A 21,404-nucleotide genomic window follows, 5' to 3' on the forward strand; every position below is an offset into this window, starting at 1 on the left:
AGTAGAAAATGGCAGCGTCAAGTGTTGCTTATGAGTAATATACAGTAATATACAGAGAGTGATGTAGTTTGAATTTGATGAAGAGAAACGGAAATTGCTGAGGTTGCAGAGTTTTATGGCTCGATAGTATCCCAAGTCTCTGAGAAATTGTTTTTGCAGTTCCAGAAAGCAAAGATATATTAATATCCAGTTTCACATTTGCTTGGATCCTTCCGATTTTATTTTCTTAGCATTTTATTCTTTTTATTGCTGACACCACGAACTAACAATTTTTTCAGATCTTCGTTAATATATAAAAGTTCGTATTGCCAGCAAAATATGATGATGAAGTGTTGGACTAAGCAAATCAATGACCACTTGAACAAAACGATCAATGAGGAAGTTGGAAAATCGCAAGTCAAAGCTATTAATAGGGGAGCCCAAGCAGGGATTTCGGGATTTACTGGGGGATACCTTGTACCCGTTAAGTACCTCCACCAAATATATAAGGCCGCCTGTGAGGGTTAAAGGATCAGATTAGTAAAAAACAATTGATCATCAGAAATTCTTGAGCGCGTCAGATTAAGGTAGGGTGAGTTAATTACCTGCTAAAAAGTGTATATTCCAGTAATCTGACAATTTGAGAGTGACGTAAAGAAAGGGGAGGGCAGCAAAGTTGTAAAAAAATAACGTCATTTCGACATTCTCAAGCGTAGCTAATTTTTTTTATTTTGAAGGAAATAATTCAAGGATAACGAAAAATATATAATCTGACGATTTCCGCAAGCCGAAATAACAAAAATTCGTCGATAAAGTTTAATGCGTGCAGCTGTGTGATACCTATATTTCCCTCTCCGAGTTTCTATTCCTCTATTCTCTATTCACTTTTTCTCTATCTATTACTCTTTCACTCCGTCCCCACTCTGAATTCTTTTGCCATGACGCCATCGCAGCTTATCACAGAGAGTCGTTTGTGATGAAGATGAAGGTGATGATTAATTAATCAATTAATTGATGGATGTAGCCGTTACTACGTGGTAGAAAATCATAATGAAGAAAAGAGAAATTGAACTTTCTTTGTTTTTTACCACTTTTATTTGTAACTAACGTGACTGCAGTTTCGTCCTATAAGGACATTTTCAAACTTATACAATATACAAGGACATCAAGAGTCACAAACGATTAAAAGATACTACCGCCCCACTGGAAAAAAAATATAATTTCATAATATAACTTGTAAACGATAGTCAAATATTTATTAATCACTGTAATCGTATACATCAATGGTACGTTTGCATCAAAATATATTTAGTGATGAATATTAGAGAAATCGCATTGTTTGAGTAAGGTAATGCTGGGGCCGTGTTTCCTTTCACGAAACTCAAATTAACTGCTGATGACTCAAATCACTCGATCGTTCATTGGCCCTGGCGTCTATAGTCTAGTTCACAAGTGCTATTTTACATAATTCAATTTCAGCTTCATCGATAATTATGTCATTCGATTCGTAATTTCACACAGGGTAATTCAGGATTCGAGCCAAGTTGTGCTAACAAATAGTTCGAAAGTTATAGACAATTCAGCTCAATGGAAAAAAGGAATTCGTTTTGCAAATATCTCCGGAACTAAAATAAGTTTTTTATAGACCTTCTTTGGGTATTTTAACCTTCTACAGAATGTGGAAGGTGGAAGGAAGGTCGATAAAAAACTTTTTTCTTCCACAAAAATTGACTTTCATTCAATTAAAAAAGTTCTTGTAGAGGAGAAATTTTCCTAAATATTTCTCCCCCCCCCTAAAATTTCAATTATTTCATGAACATTTTTTCAAACAATGGAAATGAAAAATTGAAAACAAAATGTTCCTTTCATCACTAGAAAAAGAAAACAATCGGAATATTTGAAAAAAACAGAATTTAAAAGTTATCAAGGTTTTTATATAAATCTTGAATTGAGTTGAATTGCTGATCAGTAAAAGCATAATTAAGAAAACAAGTTCGAAAAAAATTTTTGCCCGAGGTTCATTGTTTATTCAACTCTTTTATGTTTTATTCGTCATTATACTTATATTCACTGGATTTTTTTACCGCTCGAATAAAACTAAATATTTATGCTTCCACACAGTATTGGATGGTGATAAATGTTTTAGAAAATGCTTTGCTTTCCAATTATATTTTTTCAAATTTTGAATATATGCAATAGTTTCGCAAAACTCTTTCAATTAATTAATGTTACTGTCCCGGGGAATTTTAAATAATTTTAATTAGGGAATACAATGACATCTCAATCATAATTTTTTATGAAATCGAACGAAAATTATACGAAATGACTTTGATGAACCAGACTACTAGCGTGATTCTATGAATTATTGTGCAATCTTACACAACGTAGAATCACCTCAAGTTGTTGGAATAGATTATGATCCCCGGCATCGGCATTCAGACTTTGTGATATGTAGTACGATTGATTATGTTCGTATGTACTAGTCATTCAATACTATCTTATCTTTTTTTATCTGAAAATTGGGGAAAATATTTCATTTCTAGTCTCAGAAAAAAAACATTTTTCCAATAATTTCATCCCGTGCTAAGGGCCGGGCTCGCTCTATATGTACACAAAATTTATGAACTTCTTCGATTTCGACGAGTCATTTTGAAATTTTTTTTCCTGATTAACTCAGTCGTTACTTGATGAGGATCCATAGTAATTACACAAACTACACCTAACGATTTGATCTTCATGAACTTTTTGTTTGTAGAGATGGTAACGTTAGGTGTAGGTTGCGAAATCATTTTGAACGTTTTCTAATAACATATTCACTATAATGAATCACACACACACCACCAAATCAAAAGACGAAGTCCAAATTTTTCGAGGTATTGCAGATTCATTTATTTCTCATATCCTGGTGAATAAAAAAACGATAGCATACCTCTCAATGGTGATAATCAATTCACATTCAATATCCCAACAAAGTCCAAGTTTTCTATAAAACTCTGAATGAATACCAAATGATTCATTACCTTACATTCCAAATTATTGCTGTTCTAAAGAACTTCATTAACAATTTCAATCAAAATTCAAATATTTGAATAAACAATAATTTTGGACTCATAGAATATCAATAACGAAGGTGTGAAACTACAGAAAATATATTCAATTTCTCATTGATATTAACCTAACTTCTGAAACATAGGATCTCTGACATCGTTGCCGTTTCTCATTCACCACAGCTAGTGACTGAGGTTAAGTTAGGTCCAAAGTGAGTGGGTCGATTCGACCCTCCAACATAACCCGAAAGGGTTTATTGTGGCTCACACCTATATACACTCGACCAAATAAACCCAGTCGGATGATAAGAGCTGCCGAACTCTAAGAACCTGTCTTCAGCGGGGCAGGCACAAAGTATATTCATTCCAAACATAGGCGACACACACTGTCTTCCGACAGTCCAAGCCTCTGCATATGATGATTCAAATGACAGTGACCTGTAAGAAGGCCTGTTAGACACCGTAGTTCAACCCTACTGTAGTCCAACAACTGTTTGGTATCAAGCTTCGAAAGGTGAATAAACGTCTTGGAGTAAGCCAATCCTGGAAGATTCTGCCATAAGTCCATACATTTTCTTGCCATCCAGGTGTTCAATCTTTGTTTGGCAAAGCCTAAAGCGATGCCAATGACACGTTCTGGTCCGATGAAGCTGCTTGCAACACCCTCCTTAGCAAGGGACTTAGCAGCCTCATTGCTTTCCAGGCCAGTAATCTAGACCAGAGACAATATGTTAAGTTTTCCTATTGAGGAGAGTCTTTTTTGGCAATTTGATACCAATTTAGACGTTACTCGGTAGGAGACAAGAGCTTCCGGCTAGTGACTGAAGTCGGCTGTGGTTGTAGCCGTTGTTGTTGACAGAAATCAAAATATATTTACAGATGAGATATATTTTCGTTGTGGCCTATTACTTAGACCATTGTTTTTCAACAGTTGTTTATTACATAGCTCCAGATAATTAGGATAAAATGATGTGGTAACTTTATCATTATTGTTTTCGACTGCGTGCCCGTAACCTTGAACTCAAGGAATATATTTTGAGAAATTCGTTCGACTGGCTTATATAACTTCGGATTGATGCTGCATTGAAATTTGCGTCATTAGCCGGTTTATTTACCACTTTTCATTTGCACGAAAATAGCTGAGCGCCGGTATATTTTTGAAACGCCCGCTCGTCAAATGTTTTCCTCATATCTTGTCGTGCAATGGAATTACATAAACATCAATTACTGAAATGTATTCTTTGGGTGGCAGTTCAAAGTTCCGGAATTATCAGTGGAGAATATATAGAATTGTTTTCGATTTCGGGTTTGGGACTTGGTATAGGTTTGAAGTGGACATATGGTACGAATCTAAGATACAGGAAATTTTGCTATTCAAATAATGGAAGGAAAGCATTGATCACAACCATATTCAATTGATATCGTATTTTTGAAAACAAACTCGAGCAACGCGTTGAAGGGATTAAACATAAAGACAATCAATAGCAAGAGATGAAGAGCAGTAAAAATACACTTGTATCGGACGTTATTGTTGATTCCTACTTCTAATCTGAATATATAAATTCTTATATTTATTCCCATTTGAATCCCGAGCATTCTTTTTTTGACAGAATTATCGACGTTATTGCTTGATCTACTCGCGGGCAGATGGCGCTGTGATATAATTCGAACTTTTGAGAAATCGCATTGTTTGACTAAGGTAATGCTGGGGCCGTGTTTCCTTTCATGAAACTCAAATTAACTGCTGATGACTCAAATCACACGATCGTTCATTGGAAAGCATTGATCACAACCACATTCAATTGATATCGTATTTTTGAAAACAAACTCGAGCAACGCGTTGAAGGGATTAAACATAAAGACAATCAATAGCAAGAGATGAAGAGCAGTAAAAATACACTTGTATCGGACGTTATTGTTGATTCCTACTTCTAATCTGAATATATAAATTCTAGTCTTCACTAAATTGAAAGTTAAAACACCTTCCATTGTGCCATCCCCTTTTATTTGAAATTGGTTGGGCTTCACTAAGTATTTTTTTCGGAATTTAGCAATGTAGTAGTTGCTATTCGGCTGGCACCATGCAGCGGCGAAATGAAGAATGAAAATTATTGCCTCATTTATTTTTTTTCATCACGCTTATATTAGCGTCACATGTATGTATGTATGTTTGTTTGTTTGTAACTTTCCTTTTCATTTCATATTTATTCCCATTTGAATCCCGAGCATTCTTTTTTGACAGAATTATCGACGTTATCGCGGACAGATGGCGCTGTGATATAATTCGAACTTTCTTTACATGTATTTCTTTATCTGAAAAAAGGTTTTTTTTATTAACACGCTCGCCTACTGCCTTATTTGTAACCCTCCTTTGCGCGCCTGCTGCCTTTCTTGAGCTTGGTAGCTGATTTTCGATTTTCAGGCTCCCTCTCCGGAATCGGAAAATATCAATAGTCATTTTTCTAAACAATATACGGCTGATTGATTCCAAAGTTTAGATAAAATAAATATAGTTTAAAAAGAGTAAAAAACACGCTTTTATAACATATAACATAGTTTAAAAAAAAACTAAAAAACACGCTTTTAAAGAACTTTTTTAGTTTTTTTACTATGAAAGTTTTACAAAACTTCGACGCGTGGTGCGCTAAACATAATTTTCTCCAGCAGGGTTTTGTTGAGAAAGACATTTTATATCGAAACACGGGTCATGGTTTTGTAGCGAAAATCAAAATGAATCTCATTAGTGAGTTTTGTTATGTATATTCAGTAAGTATCGGCCAGTTAAATTTTTGAAAATTCATGCGTTGGTGGCATCCTTCAATAAGTTATATATAGATAATAATAAAGGGAAACATAAGGAAAACTTCTGAATGAAAACAAACATTATGCTTCGATGATTTTTTTATTTCCTATTCACGTATATCATTTCATTTTCAAATTAAATTTGCAACTTCATATAGATAATTAATTTCAATAATAAGAGAAAATCGACCCCAACCTAGAGCCTGATGGAACTTTTCAACTATTTGTTTCAAGAAATCTATCTAGCTCAGTTCTTTCTAGGCAATTCCTTTTTACATCAAATTTAACATTATGGTCAAATTATAAAATCTCGAAGACATATCTTTTCTTTATAACTCCAATCTATTCGAGCTCCAGTCTGTTTCATAAGGGAAGTTTCTTGTTCAATGAAATTACAAGGCCAATCAATCAGGACTTCCACATGTCAGAGCAAGTGTTCTGTAGTTACGGTTTCACTGATATAACAGCAATCATCCTCAGTGTCCAATCGGCCCAGTTTAAAGAGGTGATGATATTTCAACTAGCAGTAGAGGGTTACCGGCCTCAGGTCTTTTCTTTTCTATCCTATAAGCTGTTCTGTTTTTTTTTTGGCGACAGGCTAATTATCATTTTCAATTTTGTTTGTCTTCTCTCTTATTCCAGTACTATCTTAGTTTTTTCAAGTTTCCATTATCAGAATTTTTCCTACATATGACGTAGACTTAGACATACATTCCGTGACTCAATCAGAAATGTTCTTTCCCAGTAAACAACTTACCCAAGGAATGAAAATATTCATTTATTTATTTATTGCACGATTAGGGATACAAACAGAATAAATCCAAAAAATATCCTCATTTTATATGTCATATAATTACTATATTACACGAAAAATTGACAAAATAGCTCCAATCGAACTAGATAGAACTAGTCAGTCTTATGTAGTTTTGGCATATTTTCTTCCAATAAAAGCCTTTACAAACACATGAAGGAAAACAGATAAAATGATAACAGTAGCGAATAGCATCATATGATGACTAAAAGTGAGTTCAGTTTTCTTTTCCACTATTAAGCGAACAGTTCCAGCAAGTTCCTTCAGTTGCCAACAGCTGTAGACGTTCGAATCGGAAATTCTGGAATTTTTTATGTGGATTCTATCCGTTATGCTGATGAAGATCCTACCTTTAGATTCCTCGGACACAATTTCCGGAATAAGGTTTTTGTTTCCTATCTGCCACTGTATCGGGGCGTCCGTGTTCAAATTTCCCGGGCATGTCAAAACGATTGTTTTGCCTTTCACACCGTAGATTGTTTGACGTTCAACTGTCGGTTCTAAAGGGGGAAAAGGTTGCGCTATGGAATAAATCCCAGCCGAGTTGTTGACTTTTTCAATCACTTTTCCATCCTTATCCACCACTTCGAATATTTTATTCGCTTGACATTTCGTCTTGCAGTATCCAACCATTATCTCGTTTCGCCTGGATTTAACTTGAGGTAGTTCTTTGATAGATTTTGGTAATATGTGTGAAACGCAAGGGATTCCGAATTGGAACACGTCGAACAATTCCAAGTCCACATTCGTTATTTTTTGCGCGTTATCTGTCTCATTAGTTGAATTTGACGCCAACGTTAATTTGTGTTTTTCTTTGGAATAAACCGTGCAGTACCCCAGTTTGTTTTTTCTTCCGACTTTACCACAAGTACTACATTTGGACCATTCGGTCCATTCTGTGTCCACAATCAACTGGTAACCTTGGATTATTTCAAACTTTTTGGGATAAGGACCAAGTGGTGTCTCAGGATTGTGTACCTCAAAGAAATCACTGTCGCTCATATTGACCACTGTCAGGAAATATGGGGCGGTCAGTGACTCACCTAGACTGCAGACATACTGGCCAGAATGTTCGATTTGCAAATTGTACAGGTGCAAGGTTTTTTCTCCCGAGATTCAAAAATATTCTCTGTAAACTCTATTGGCACTATGTCCAGAAAAATGTCTTGGCTCCCTCAGTAGCGAAAAGAACAGCTTCAATAATTATTTGTGACGACCTGGACCCACACCAAGGTTATTTGATCTGTCTTTGATGGTTGTGGTCAGGGAGGTGTTCAGTCCTAAGTCAGTTTAGATTCAAAAGAGAATGACTCAATATAGTTTTTATTGCTTCTTGAGTATCTGATGAAAAATTAATCTTCATGCTACGAATAACTCTTTTGAGACACTCTTGATCGTGTCTATGTAGCATGTACTTCTGTCTGTTGGACATGCTTCAACAGACTTGGAAGATCTACAATTTTGGCTACATCACTTACCGTCCATTCATCGATCAGTTTACGATCACAATTCGTTTCTACGGCTGTAACGTTTCTCTGCTTGGTGACTACTTATGATTACTTCAATGTCCACCTCGGAATCGTCTGAGTTTCGATATGGATTCCAGGGTGATGAGACGTAGTATCTTGATGTGTCCAAACAGATTTCCTGCTTTCATATTAGCTGTCTAGTGAATCTTGAAGGCACACTGATTGATTACTTTTCATATTACACACGGGTGAAGGTGAAAAATTCATAACTATTTCTAGAGCAGCTGGGGGACAATTTCACTTACTTGAACTCAGCTCGCTTGAGCTTGAACCTCTCAGATCGATAGCATCTCATTTGGAGGCTTACATAACAGCCGATATTGATACCTACTTAAGTAAGTCGTCAGAAATAACCTGATGATTAGTATATTATCTACCGCCTTGGTCCCACTCAACTTGCTGCAAATCATAATGGAATAAAGTCATCTACAACAACTACTTTCCATTTTTATTAGTGAATTAAATGAAAAGTGTTGTATAATTCTTCAAACAAACAATTGTAAAAGATACCGAAACAAATACAAAGTAATACATGATAAAAGTATTGATACCCAAACAAGACCGAGAAGCGATTGAGTGTTCTAGAGTGCCAATTAATTGTTCTGTCCGTGAGAAAGGGTTTGAAAATGATTCGTGTATCATAGAATTCATTTCACTATAACTCATGCTAGTGTTAGCAAGCAATAGTAAACAGGTAGAATAATTTGAAATTGATATTGAAGTGTAAGTGTAGAAATTTGTTTGAGGCATTGAAGCATTCTTCAACTTTTATTTTATTAAGTTATTTCTGTGATCCACACAAAAAACAGCTTTGTTTCCCGTTCAAGTTACTTTTATTAATCTCTACTTCATTACGATGAGCAGAATATAACTATGATGCAATCTTTTTAGCTCACCCTTGAGGGAAAACTTTCTTACTTATCTCATCCCCGATGCTTATTAACGATTCTGTCAGTAACAAAATGTCCTTGGGGCTGGAATTCGCTTTAAATAGAACACTTCATTATTTAATGAAGCAGTGAATTCACTTGTACAGCTTGTACGTTTCGACTCTTCTGTTCTCTGTAGGGCATATCGATCTCCATTTCGCTTAGCAAAGGGCGCATGTCGGCCCCGACCGCCCGCTTCAGTTTGGTCCAATCAGCTGATGGATGTTTATAAAAATTCAGCCATAGAAAGGGAAAGGAATAGACGACGTCACATTGAAGTCGATGCACTCGGGAATATTATGGCTGTGGTGGCAATAGAGCATGGGGATACCTTATCTTACGTTGGGGCTGCTAGCAGCGGTGGGGATTATCCAAGGTTATGGGCTTATTCATGAAAATTCTATGTCGTATTATCACTGGCATTTTTCTGAGTTCGGCATAAACTTATTTGATATTCAGTTTTATTCATTAGGTTGATCTTCATTTCACACGACACAGGAATGAATTCCATCATCAATTCGATGTTTTCAACTTCAAATAATCAATTTTTTTAACGGAGAAAACCGATGTGGTCATAATAAAGAATGTTTTATTTTGTTTATCTCACTTTTGTCAAATACTTTTGGCACTCACTGCCAATTAACCACTTTGTAAGCTCCCCTCTCCATTATGTTATTGCAGAAGATACTGGCTGATAAGGTGAAATTCTACCTCTTCTACTCGAAAGCTTGAATGGCGTATATTCAGAAAATGGAGGCTGAGACCCAGTGGGCTAGACAACCAGTGTCTCGAATTTATCCGTGTGAACTACAGGTTGACCGATAGACCCTTCACTTTTTCTGTATCCAAATGTTTACTGTGCGGCAAATTGCTTTTAAGCAAAGGCATACCAGTTACTTTTTCGAGTCAGGGTGCTGACCACCTGCACCAAGCAGCACTGGCTTGATAGGATACAAATAGTAGCCGCTCCAGGAGCTGCTGTCATTTATGATATTGCAAGTATTCAAACCAAATACTCCAATTCTATAGTGCAGTTCGAAACTATCTATAGAATGCATCGACAGCCTAGAGATAATAAACTGCCTCCTTGGATATCCTAGAGTCTGTTTTTGAAGAACTTTGCTGCTGCAGTTTTTGAAGAGATGAATAATTATTGGTAATTTAAAAACTACCTGGCATTGGCGCCAGTTGGCCTCACCTCAGAGTTTCAAAATTATTCACTCGAGAGGTGGACCTTTCTTATATCCAAAAATGAGATGTTTCGATCCCAACATATTACATAACATGCTTGAATTTGTTACAAGTTTACTGCGTACCGTGTGCTAGGAATCGCACGGTCAAAGGTAAGACCTTTTGGTTATGGTTCGTAAATGAGCAATAAGTGGTTGATGAAAAACACGTATCTGAAATTTGAAAATATTGTACACACAGATAGTCCCTGCATGTGACCTAGAATTCTGAGGAATGTATTGCAACAAGACGAGACATAATATCGGAATTCATATTGATTTTCAGTAGAATCGTTATTTAAATGCCAATCGTTTTTATAATTTTTTGTGGTCACCTTAGATACTGTTCAGTGTTTACCTCAGAAATAAATTAGATAAACTTGTTGATTCGAACTCAAAGGTTTAAGAAAGAACAGTTTTTTTATGAAAAGAAAGGTGGAAATCTTCCGAAGAAAGCAATTCAATTTCAAAATATATTCTTTGAGTTTAAGACCTTGCTGATAAGTAACTTTCAGACATAAACTAGACGAAAAAGCCCACTCGAAACAACTACTTTCATATGAATATTGAATTGAACAAAAACGCTTTTTCCTATTCAATTTGTTCCCCAAACATTCGTTATGGAATTGAATCAGATATCATTCACAGGATTGCTACACAATATATTATATGAAGATAGAAGTTTACTTACATGGAACACTGTCATTCTCAATGGCGGACATACGAGTATATGTTTCGGAACAAGACACTTGCCTTTTGCCTCTTCAGCACCAACCTGAATAAAATTATAAGATGAATCACTGAATTCATTCATTAAATTAGCATTTTAGGTCACGAATGAGTTAAATCTACTCAAGTTATCAATGACAGTATGTGATGACATTCATTCACTTAGTAGCTTTAACCCCAGCCATAGGAATCTTGTTTAAATTGAAAGGGATATATTTCGAGGAGAGATTAATTTTTGGGAAAGCAAGGTTTTGACTTTCTACTTTTCCATCTTTATACAAAAATGTGTGAATCTTACACAGAAAGGAAGAATGCAATTTAATTTCAAAATAAAATCTTTACGAAGATGTGTAGATCATGCAATTGTATGAAGATGAAGAAAGGCAAAACCTTCCTTTCCCAAAAATTAATATCACCCAAAAATTTACCCCTTTCAATTTAAACACTTTTTTTTAACTTTCAAGATTTTTTTTCTGCCTCAGTGATTTTAATCTTTTTCTGTTGAACCTGTGGAAATTTCGGAAGTTTGTTCAAATTAGAAAAATAAGTGGGACTTTTGGGTGATTTTTGAAATCCAACATATAGTTAATGAGGTTATTTTAAATGACATCGTTTTCTCTAAAAAATTGATTTCGATTATTACAAGAATTGTAATTTGGTATATCTGTTGTTTTTTTGAGATATACCATAGGTCAATTCAGAGTTCTGAAACAAACATGAGATAAATGTCTATTGATCATAAGGTTTTTATTAAAAAATTTTTGAACTTTCAAAAGGAATTTTTTTTGTTATAAACTGTTTTCAACGAAAGAAAAGTTACAAAAACCTCATATTATCTCGAATTATGTGATTCGAATAGAGATTGTACAGATTGAAAATTTATTGACCTCATGATCCTTTCGTATCAAACATCACGCGATTTGTTTTTTGGTAGTACAATAGTTTGGGGTAGGTAGTGTTGGAAACTGGTAAAGGTCAAGAATGTGTGTATAACATGATAATCACTTATCACTCTCGTGAAGAATGCAAATGTGAATTGAAAATTATCATGCGATTGATTGAAAATGATTTCACCACAGTTGATAACCGATAATTACAACTTTTATAAATGATTATGGAATATTCCTTTTCTCAAAATGAATCAAAATTGTAAAATCATTATTATAGCTTTCATGAAAATATACTGTTTGATATCAAAAAGAGGATATTTGCGAATGTATTCAGAGAATAGTAAATTTGAATTTGATTTTTATTATAATTATAATTATAACGCAAAATTAGGAAAATTTTCAGATTATCATATGAGTTTTTTCTTTTCATCGTCCTAGAAGCGTCCTAAAGGTAACGAGTCTATAGGATACACACAGAGATATCAGAAGTTCAGATTGGAAAAAAAAAATCCATATAACACTAAAAAATAATGTATCAAAGTAATGTACAAAATTGAACAGTATGAAAATAGTACCAACAAAAGTTCATGCAGTATTGGTTAAATTTTTATATTGTTATTGAATATGATTGGGAACCTTCTTTATTGTAGTGAAGTTGAAAATAACATTCCTTGTTTTGGTTTTTGATTTGAGTAAATAGCAATCAATTTTCTGTTAAATTCTATATGAAACGGTAAGCCAAGTTTATTTCAATCAATTAACTCCAACAAAACCCATTTTTCTAACTGGAATAAGTACTAATAAAAACAACTTATAATTGTTACATATTTTCCAATTTTTTGAATTTGTGTTCGATTTTTCAGCATTCTTCATTCTGTATTCTTTCGTATTCGATGTGAACCTCAGAGTATTTATCTGTATAATAATAATAATAATGAAGACCCGAAAAATGATGCATTTCTATAGGAGTTTGCATCCCAAATCGTCCGTTCCACGGTTGTACTTCCCCTGACAACAGGGAGGCCGTGGACGTTTGAGTTTGGAGTGTCTACATGACAGAATGGTACTGGATACAGCCTGTAAAGTCTTCAGGAGTTCGGATCCCCTTCTCTGCATTGCCCGTGACTATGAGAGAGCAGGAATTGGAGCATTTCTCTTCAGGACAGCTGCCCGAGCAGCTGATGAACTCGGTATACTCTTCGACACTGAACGAGGTGACCACAACTCTGTCATCGAGTTGGAACCCGTTCAGCAGAAAGCTCATATTAAAGCCGCAGAGATCACCTCACAATGCGTGGGGTCTTCTTCAATAATATTGAAGATCTTGGCTTATCAAAGCGCCTGACGTTCGCTTTCCTCAGGTCGAGTGGGCTGAAGTCGGAAACTGAGGGGTTCATCATGGCTTGCCAGGATGGTGTCTTGAACACATTAGTTTACCGCAGTCGCGTGATGGGTATAGAGGTTCCTGACACAAGGTGCAGGGCCTGCCGCGAGGCGCCCGAGACCCTAATGCACTTGTTATCATCATGTCCAGCATATGCGGTCTCGGCCTATATCCATCGACATAACGCGGCCCTAAGAGTGCTATATTACCATCTACGGCACTCTTACGGTATTGACGAGACACCGGTATTGCCCTACGCTCCGGGGGATATTGAATCCGTTGTGGGGAACGAGAAGTGCCGAATTGGGGAACTATTCGCTTGGGATATTTGTCATGGAGTTTTCAGCTCCTGGCGAGACGAATATCGTCCGAAAAGATGAGGAAAAACGGATGAAATATCGAGATTTTCTTTTCGAACTCCGCAGACTCTATCCAGACCACTCTGTCAAGATGTTTCTTTTGATTATTAGAGTCCTTGGTGGAATGATGTCCTCTCTACTCTCGAATCTTAAAATCATACCGGTTTGCCGCACTAAGGCAGAAATCTTGACCGTACAGATGTAGAAGGCTGTCATTCTTGACTCACTGCGCTTGCTCAGGGCACATGATTCTCGGACCCAATGATCACTTACCCCACGGTTGTGGGGAGTGGTCATTGGTTGATAATGCTGGCGCGCCCTTCCGAATGTATCGGGGCTTCGGGGGATAGGGCCTGACCAGCGCACACTACGGGGATAATAATATATTTCAATTCCAGTTACATTCATTCATTTTCGACTACCACTCATTTTATTAAAAATTTTATTATTATGCTATTGTATAATTGATGAATCTGAAATAAATTATCAATTTTTTTTTATTATTGAGATTCCAAAAGGCCAGCTTTGCTTGCTTGATCATCTCTTGAAATAATCACAGAATTACAAGATGAAAGATTACAAGATTGACAAAAAAAAACAATTCTAATGTATACATACGATCAATGAAATTTTTAATGAAACCTACCAAATTTGAACCTGTAATCTGCCAGTCGATACTGAATTCAAATAACTTATGTATATAGTTACTATATTTACTAATAAGTTATGAAAAAATTTAATAGGAATAAAAAAGAACCGCATGCTAGTCATGCTAGAATAACTTTGTTTTAAATCATCTCACAAATTTATGCTGCATATTAACAAAAAACAGCAAGCGACCTCCGGACTATTGATTTTGAATTTACCTTCATCGATATATGTATGTAGTATGTTTTTTATTTGTTTTTCATGAAATATAATCACTTAGTTCTAATATCTCTTCCAAATGATATTCATCTGAAAGAAAGTGTAACTTGCTTCCTGAGGTTTGCTACATATCAAGTTTTTTACCTAATTTTACACCGTAAAATCGTATTATTGAGGTTGAATTTGAGATTAACATCAATTCATTTGAAGAGACAACTTTTGAATGACCTGAAACTACTTTCGAAGCAATTCTCATCTGAAAGTGATGCAATTCAGACTCGAAGTAATTGGAATATTCATCGAGGTTACCTAAGAAACTTCACAGTAGTTAGAAATGATTACAAAACATCGTTTAGAACTGAGACAGGTTGCCAAAAAATTCTTTTCACTTGAATTTTTGAAAGGAAAGGGATAAATGGTTTCAACACATTGTGAAATATAGGGACATATTTTCTAACAAAAATATTAAAATAATCAATATTGATATTATCGACCTTGATTTTGTTAATTGTCCTACCTACAAATGTTACTTATTTTTTGCAAAAATTTGGGTATTATCTAGTTACATGAATTAATAATATTCTGTCGGCAAAAAAGGTGTACTTAATTTTTTAATTCACAATGCTTTTTTTAATTAGTTTTTAATAATTGCAGGTTATTATAGGAGCCAAGTAATTTTCAAATTAAAAACCTACGATCCATTCTTCTTAAAAAATTTTATACTGATTAACAGTCATGTTTAATAATGAAAATAAAGCAACCAAAACATTGTATTTTCGGTTTTCATTTTTATTATTTTGTTTCTTATATATCGCTGAAAGCTACATTAACGATACATTTTTCAAGTTCAACCCCTATTGTTGAGAAAATTATTGTTTGAAAAATTTCCAGAACATTTTTTGGGAAATCTAATACTTGACAAAAATTAATATTTGAAAAATCGTTTCTAAAAATTGTTCTATTGCTATAAATGCTTTTATTGATAAACATTTTTTTAGGTTTCTATGTATCAATATTAAGGGATCATTTTCTCAAAATCACTAGTTATATTGTTCTTTTATATTACAAAATAATATTCATTTATTTGGTCATCAAATGAACAATTTGTTATGAATGAAAAATATACTCAAACCAACCATTCATATTAATAGGAATACTTGAAAAAAAAATATTTCTCTATTCACATTTTTAATTTTGTGATGATTTTCATATTTACTCGCAACTAGCAAAAATCAACTAACAAAAGCAATTACGTTACCAATTAAAAAATTGTGATAATTTTTTTGGCGGAATATCTGATTTGATCAACTTGATATTGAAGGATATTTAATTATATTTCAGATATTTCAACTGCAACTGCGGCAGTCATATTCAGTGGTATGGTCGTCAAGAAGAGTAATTCGACCACGCCACTGAAGATGACTCCGCAGCTGCAGTTGAAACGTTCGGAGATTTTATCCAAAGAAGACCACGGCAAAGCCCTGAAACCGACCAAAACATTTTTCTGATATCTCCAATAGTTTCAGAGATATTTGCAAGAAATTCAACCATTTTTTTCTACTCAGTTATTAATAACTATAAAGTTATTAGATGTCGAATGATTCCTCGATTATAATTTTTTGTATTGGAGATTAGGTTTTAGATGAAACAGCATTTGTGAATCAGACTGTGATTCTGTAATAAAGTTTATGTCACTGTCCTATATCTAGATCGCTTGCACAAGATTCCATAACTTCTGCTCCTTCAATGAAACCGTTTCTCGTCTTGAACCAATGCTCCTTCTATCCATTCTTTTTCGCGCACGTTCACGTAAAATCATACGAGGTGAAGATCACGTGCGGCTTTGTAAGACTCGTTTACGATAATCTCGGTGTGCGTTGAAATCATCACGTGGTCGTCGCTGTCACAAACCGCCGGCATACTCGAGACCTAGCCTACGAAATACACAGTTTCGAACGAGCATTTCTGTTGGACGACACACGTTCGCGAGACACTGAGGTCTGTGAGGTTTTTCGATATAAGCTCGACTTTTCCTTGGTGTACAGGTTTCGCGCTACCTTTTTCGATTTTGCGCTTCCCTTTTCCGGTTTTGCGTTACCCTTTTCCGGTTTTGCGCTACCCTTTTTTGGAAAAGTGTTCGGTTGACGAACGCTTTTACAAACTGGAACCGAAAATTTGCTTTTCAGTGGTTTGGAATGCCAAGATGAAATATACTCGTCGTCTCAGTACTCGACAGTAAAAGCTGAAAACAATAATTCGGGCCATTCTAGCCCTATATCTGTCGTTGTATCGGACTTAGTGATATCGTCGGTTGTGAACAACGACAATAATAATAATAATGAAGTGACTGAAAGTAGAGGTGATAGTAAACAACGGATTTCGTCAACTGCCAAACTATTTGGCGACAGTATAGAGACTGGAGGTCCGAATAGACCTCAGACTGCTACCAGCAAGATTTTTGGACCGAGGACGGAGGATATGAACAAAGGATTCTTGGCTTTCACGGGACAGGAGTCCCGTCTTACAAGTAAGTGTTTTTTCATTATTTGTTTTTATTAATGTTGCAATTAGTAATTCTTTGCGTTTCACATATCAATCAGTTACGAAAAGGAAATTTTACACTGAACTGAAATAAATATAAGGTTTACTTTTGCTGGAACAACAAGCACCATCATTTTACGGCAATTAAATACATTTTCTGTCAAAACGTTCAACTTCAATAGAGCAATATACTAATTTTTATTTTGATAAATTCTGTTACATAGAAATAGATCTCATATTTGTTTTTATGCACACTGAAAAAATGTTCTTGAAATGTAGTTATTGACATTCAAGTTTTCATCTTCAATTAATATGGAAATGATGTAATACACAAAACTGACAGAAGACAGTTTTAGTCAAGAGTTTTATGTCAAGCCAGAAAAATGAAATACTGAGACATTACGCTATCGCATTCAAAAATTAGAAGTTACAAAATAGACTTTCCGAGGAAGGAACAATATTGAAACTACAGAATTTGAGCATGTAGAATTGAATCAGTGTAGTTGATCATTTTTATCAAGCATTCATTTTTTGAATGACTGATTTTGAGAATCACCAACTTTTTGATGCTCGATAAGAATTGTTTAAGAATTGTATCGATGAACAAAATTTTATCAAATTATTAATATTCAGTTACACCCAAAAACGTAACTCTCGAATTTTTAAATCCGATATTCTGTATTGAAATAGTATTGATGAGCGGATAGGTTGAATGGGATAATGCCTCAAGCCCCCAATTATTTTGTGATCATTTTATTGAAAGAGTTTTGACAACAACATAGATATCCAAAATCAGTTTTGGCTTAGATGGACTTAATCATCAAGTAACATTTAAAAAATATTGTGTGTTATTTTAAGATTAACAATGTTTGGAATATTGTTCATATGGCCCTAAGTAAAAGTTGTTGGATTCTGTCAAAAAATGAGCTATTCTCTTTTTCTATAAATATTTTCATTGGAATTATTTGAAGTCAAAGATAGATCAGTTCCACTAAAGATCATGACCCTTTGTCAGTTCTGTAAATCCTTGTGATATAGTAGTTAGTCATAAGTAATGAATAATCATAAAAATATAGAGAAACATTAGTGAGGAGTTTTTTAACGCACTTGTTACGAGAATAAAATAAAATAAATGTTATCATGATAAGCCTAACACATTTTTTGAAAATATAAGGCTGGAAGTTTCATCCTCTAAAATGTGGAATATTCGGTAATAATCTGGAACGTTCGGGAACATTTCAATTATTTGTGATATGTTGTGATAGCCCTCTATATCTTCTCACAGATAACATAATTATATTTCAACCAAAATATTAATAAATTATACACATAAACCTTTCTCTTGAATCACTTCGTCCATTAGTGAAAATCGTGTAGTTTCTTAGTATATGGAGTTCATGACAGTCGGCGGGTGATCATGGTGTGTAGGCGGGTGACTTCTTTTATGTATTGATTTTACAAACTGAACAACCGTTTGAAAATTCAAAATATTGATTATTTTGAGAGAGAAAAGTGCTATTCCTAACTTGTATATCTTGACAAATGGTTCCAAAATGCTAGAAAACAAGTGTCACATAATCTGTTTTTCCGTTAACCAGCTGTCGCACCCGTATGAACGACAACCCTCACAAGTCGAAACTTGTGCGAGCTAAGGATTAACGAGGTATTACCTTTTAACGTGTGATTCCTAACACGGGTTGGACGATAGCAAGTGAAAATCGATCGTTCAGACTAGGGATTGAACCACCGACCAACACGGTAGTCAATTCGAGTGAGTGAACAAAGCACCCACGTCGAACCGCCTGGCTACTATTAATAACTATACTCTGTATAGTTATTTATTTTTTTGTTGTTATTGTTCTTGTTGGTTATGAAAATGATAGACAGTTGAGACTAGGTTCTTATGAACAAATAGAGAGAAGACTGGATTTGAGTAAATAAGAAAGTTAAGAGATTTTTTTTAGATTAGAAATATTATAATGGGCTCATTCAGGCCTGATTTAGATTTTAATTGAAAATTATATATTATAAAAGTAAATCATCTCCCAAGTATCCCACAAAATTTTCCGGTTTTTGTGTCATTTAACAACTAAGCAAGAGCAATTGAAAATGTGAGATCGCCCGCGATACATTTTGACGTCACAACAAGCAACGAGCTTCAAGCGGTGGCAACCGGGCCTGTAGTTGGAGATTATGAATCGCTGCCATCGCCGCCAGCACTCCCTTGTCGCCAAGTCAACTGATGTGACGTCAAGCTTGACCACATTCAACTATTGATTTGAGGGGGAAGATAAAGAGTGAAATTCCAGATTTTTTGCAGATGTACTATTTGAAACATAAACTTTCAAATAATGAAATAAAATGGAATGAGCCCATTCAAGTAATAAAAACGGTACCTTTGGATTACAACTACAAAGTCTAAAATAGCTAAAAAGTCGAAAGCAACAAGTATTCCATTCTTTAAAGTGATATATCTTGCTAACGGATTACCAAATTCCAAACTGTCACACCTCCTGATGAAAAAAATAATTGAAAAAGTTAAGGTTTTTTCATTTACTAATCACAGAGAAGTGAATTTACTGTTATTTGTAAATGTAATTGTTGTCAAAGGCTAGATCAATTAGTAATTTCATAATAATGTAAGGTATATGTTGGCATAATGAGTAATTACTTATACTTACACTGATATTTTGTTCAATTTCCCTTTCATTAGAGTCAAATTCAATTTCTGTACTTTCTAATGGTAACATTTTCACTATTTTCCTAAAGAAACAAAATATTATATTCACTATCCAGTCTTTTAATCAATATCCGACGTATCTTCAAAACGTTTTTGAGACTTGATCTTTTTAATGCTTTTTAATGCAGGAGTTCAATCCGTTATCATTTTATTATGAAATATACTGTCAGAGATATAACTACAATAACTAAATATTGTGTATTGACCGTAGATAAGAGTATTACTCTGATTATATATTTTTCACGTTATGCAATTGTCGACTAAATATAAAATCTTTTTTGATGAAATTTCTAATCCTTCGGGAACTTTAAAACATTATATTGTGAAATGTACAAGGTATATGATGGAATTGGTCGATGAAAATCCATAACTAACGTATTCAAAAAACACTTTATTGTGAGATTTTCACTAAACAGTTTTACAAAAACGCAACACGTGTTTCGCCATACAATGGCTTCTTTGGGCGTGTCTTCACTAACTATATTCTATATATTTAATGCTTTGCTTTACATTGAATATGTAGAATAATCAATTACAATTCCTTCAGAAAGCCTAAAACAATTAAATTTCTGGGAAAGTTCCCGGTGCCGTGAAGGATCGAAAGTTTTTAACATATCTTAAAGGAATTCAAAATTTTTTCGTCATTTTCCTGAAAGCTAGACCTCCAACGGAGATAAATAGAGGAATGCGAGTAGGTTCTCGTTCCTTATTGTTGACCAGATCGTGAAATGTAAAATAAAGACTCCTAATATAAGAGAGATTGTGACCCTCATTCAGTAAGAATGTTTATATTGAATAAGTGTCGGTTTTTTAATTCCTGATAATAACTTCAGAAGGTGTCACTTGAACTATCCTACAATGAGTTCATTATAGGACAACTCGGAGAGTTGTTTTTGTTTTATAGTGGAATATTGTGGGCAGAAACCACAGATACCTGTAAGTTGTTTCTTTTCTCTTTTTCTCTTGGGTTTTCATCTTCCAGAATTTGAAAAATGAGCTTGTCGTATTCATGAATTTTGCCTATAAATTCAATAATAGTCAATAGCATTTTTTAAACGGTTAGTGATCATTTTCCTTTCTCAAAATCCAAAAAAATCACTCGAAGAACGCCTCAATCAGAAACAGGTATAATTTCCTTTCGGCAAATAACAAACCGTATTAATGAGTTTTGATGTGGATTTTCTTCAACTATCGACCAGGTCCATTCAATTGTTTTATTTTCATAATACTCTTAAAACTTTTCCAATTTTCAATTATCTGCTTGCAATCCACGCATCTATCATTATCCTGATTGATTTTGTTTACGTAAGGTGCTACAATAAAACTTGCATAATACCCTCGTTACCGTCCACCTTATTATCGAAGTACTTGTTTATTTGTTTACATAACGCGTATCGGCCATCGCCTCATCTCGATGATAGTATTTTGGATACCGGCCAAACTATTTGGCGAAAATACGTCAGCTGGTGTAGAGATTGCGATTTCCATTCATTTTACGTAACGGGAATATATAGAACAGATACATCTGGGCTGTATAATTGGATTTCGAAATGTAATGTTGCTGTTGA

The 21,404-nt window shown here is 34.6% G+C and overlaps 2 protein-coding genes across 5 annotated transcripts in view; one reads left to right on the top strand and one right to left on the bottom strand.

The window, feature by feature from the left end:
• LOC111508655 (hypoxia-inducible factor 1-alpha) overlaps positions 1 to 21,404 on the top strand; it is a 268,802-nt gene that overhangs the window by 203,409 nt on the left and 43,989 nt on the right. For all 4 annotated transcript variants that reach the window (XM_074180950.1, XM_074180949.1, XM_074180948.1 and 1 more), the window contains exon 8: positions 16,742 to 17,082. In XM_074180950.1, the coding sequence (XP_074037051.1) occupies positions 16,742 to 17,082 (341 nt within the window). The remainder of the gene's footprint in view (positions 1 to 16,741; positions 17,083 to 21,404) is intronic.
• LOC141485043 (uncharacterized) lies at positions 6,671 to 7,768 on the bottom strand. Its single transcript, XM_074180951.1, has one exon. The coding sequence runs from the start codon at positions 7,639 to 7,641 to the stop codon at positions 6,745 to 6,747; it is 897 nt and encodes a 298-aa protein (XP_074037052.1). The 5' UTR covers positions 7,642 to 7,768; the 3' UTR covers positions 6,671 to 6,744.

Source organism: Leptinotarsa decemlineata, unplaced genomic scaffold, assembly GCF_025532065.1.
Source record: "Leptinotarsa decemlineata unplaced genomic scaffold, Ldec_3_MD MMD2_tig00026307_RagTag_RagTag, whole genome shotgun sequence".
Classification (NCBI taxonomy): domain Eukaryota; kingdom Metazoa; phylum Arthropoda; class Insecta; order Coleoptera; family Chrysomelidae; genus Leptinotarsa; species Leptinotarsa decemlineata.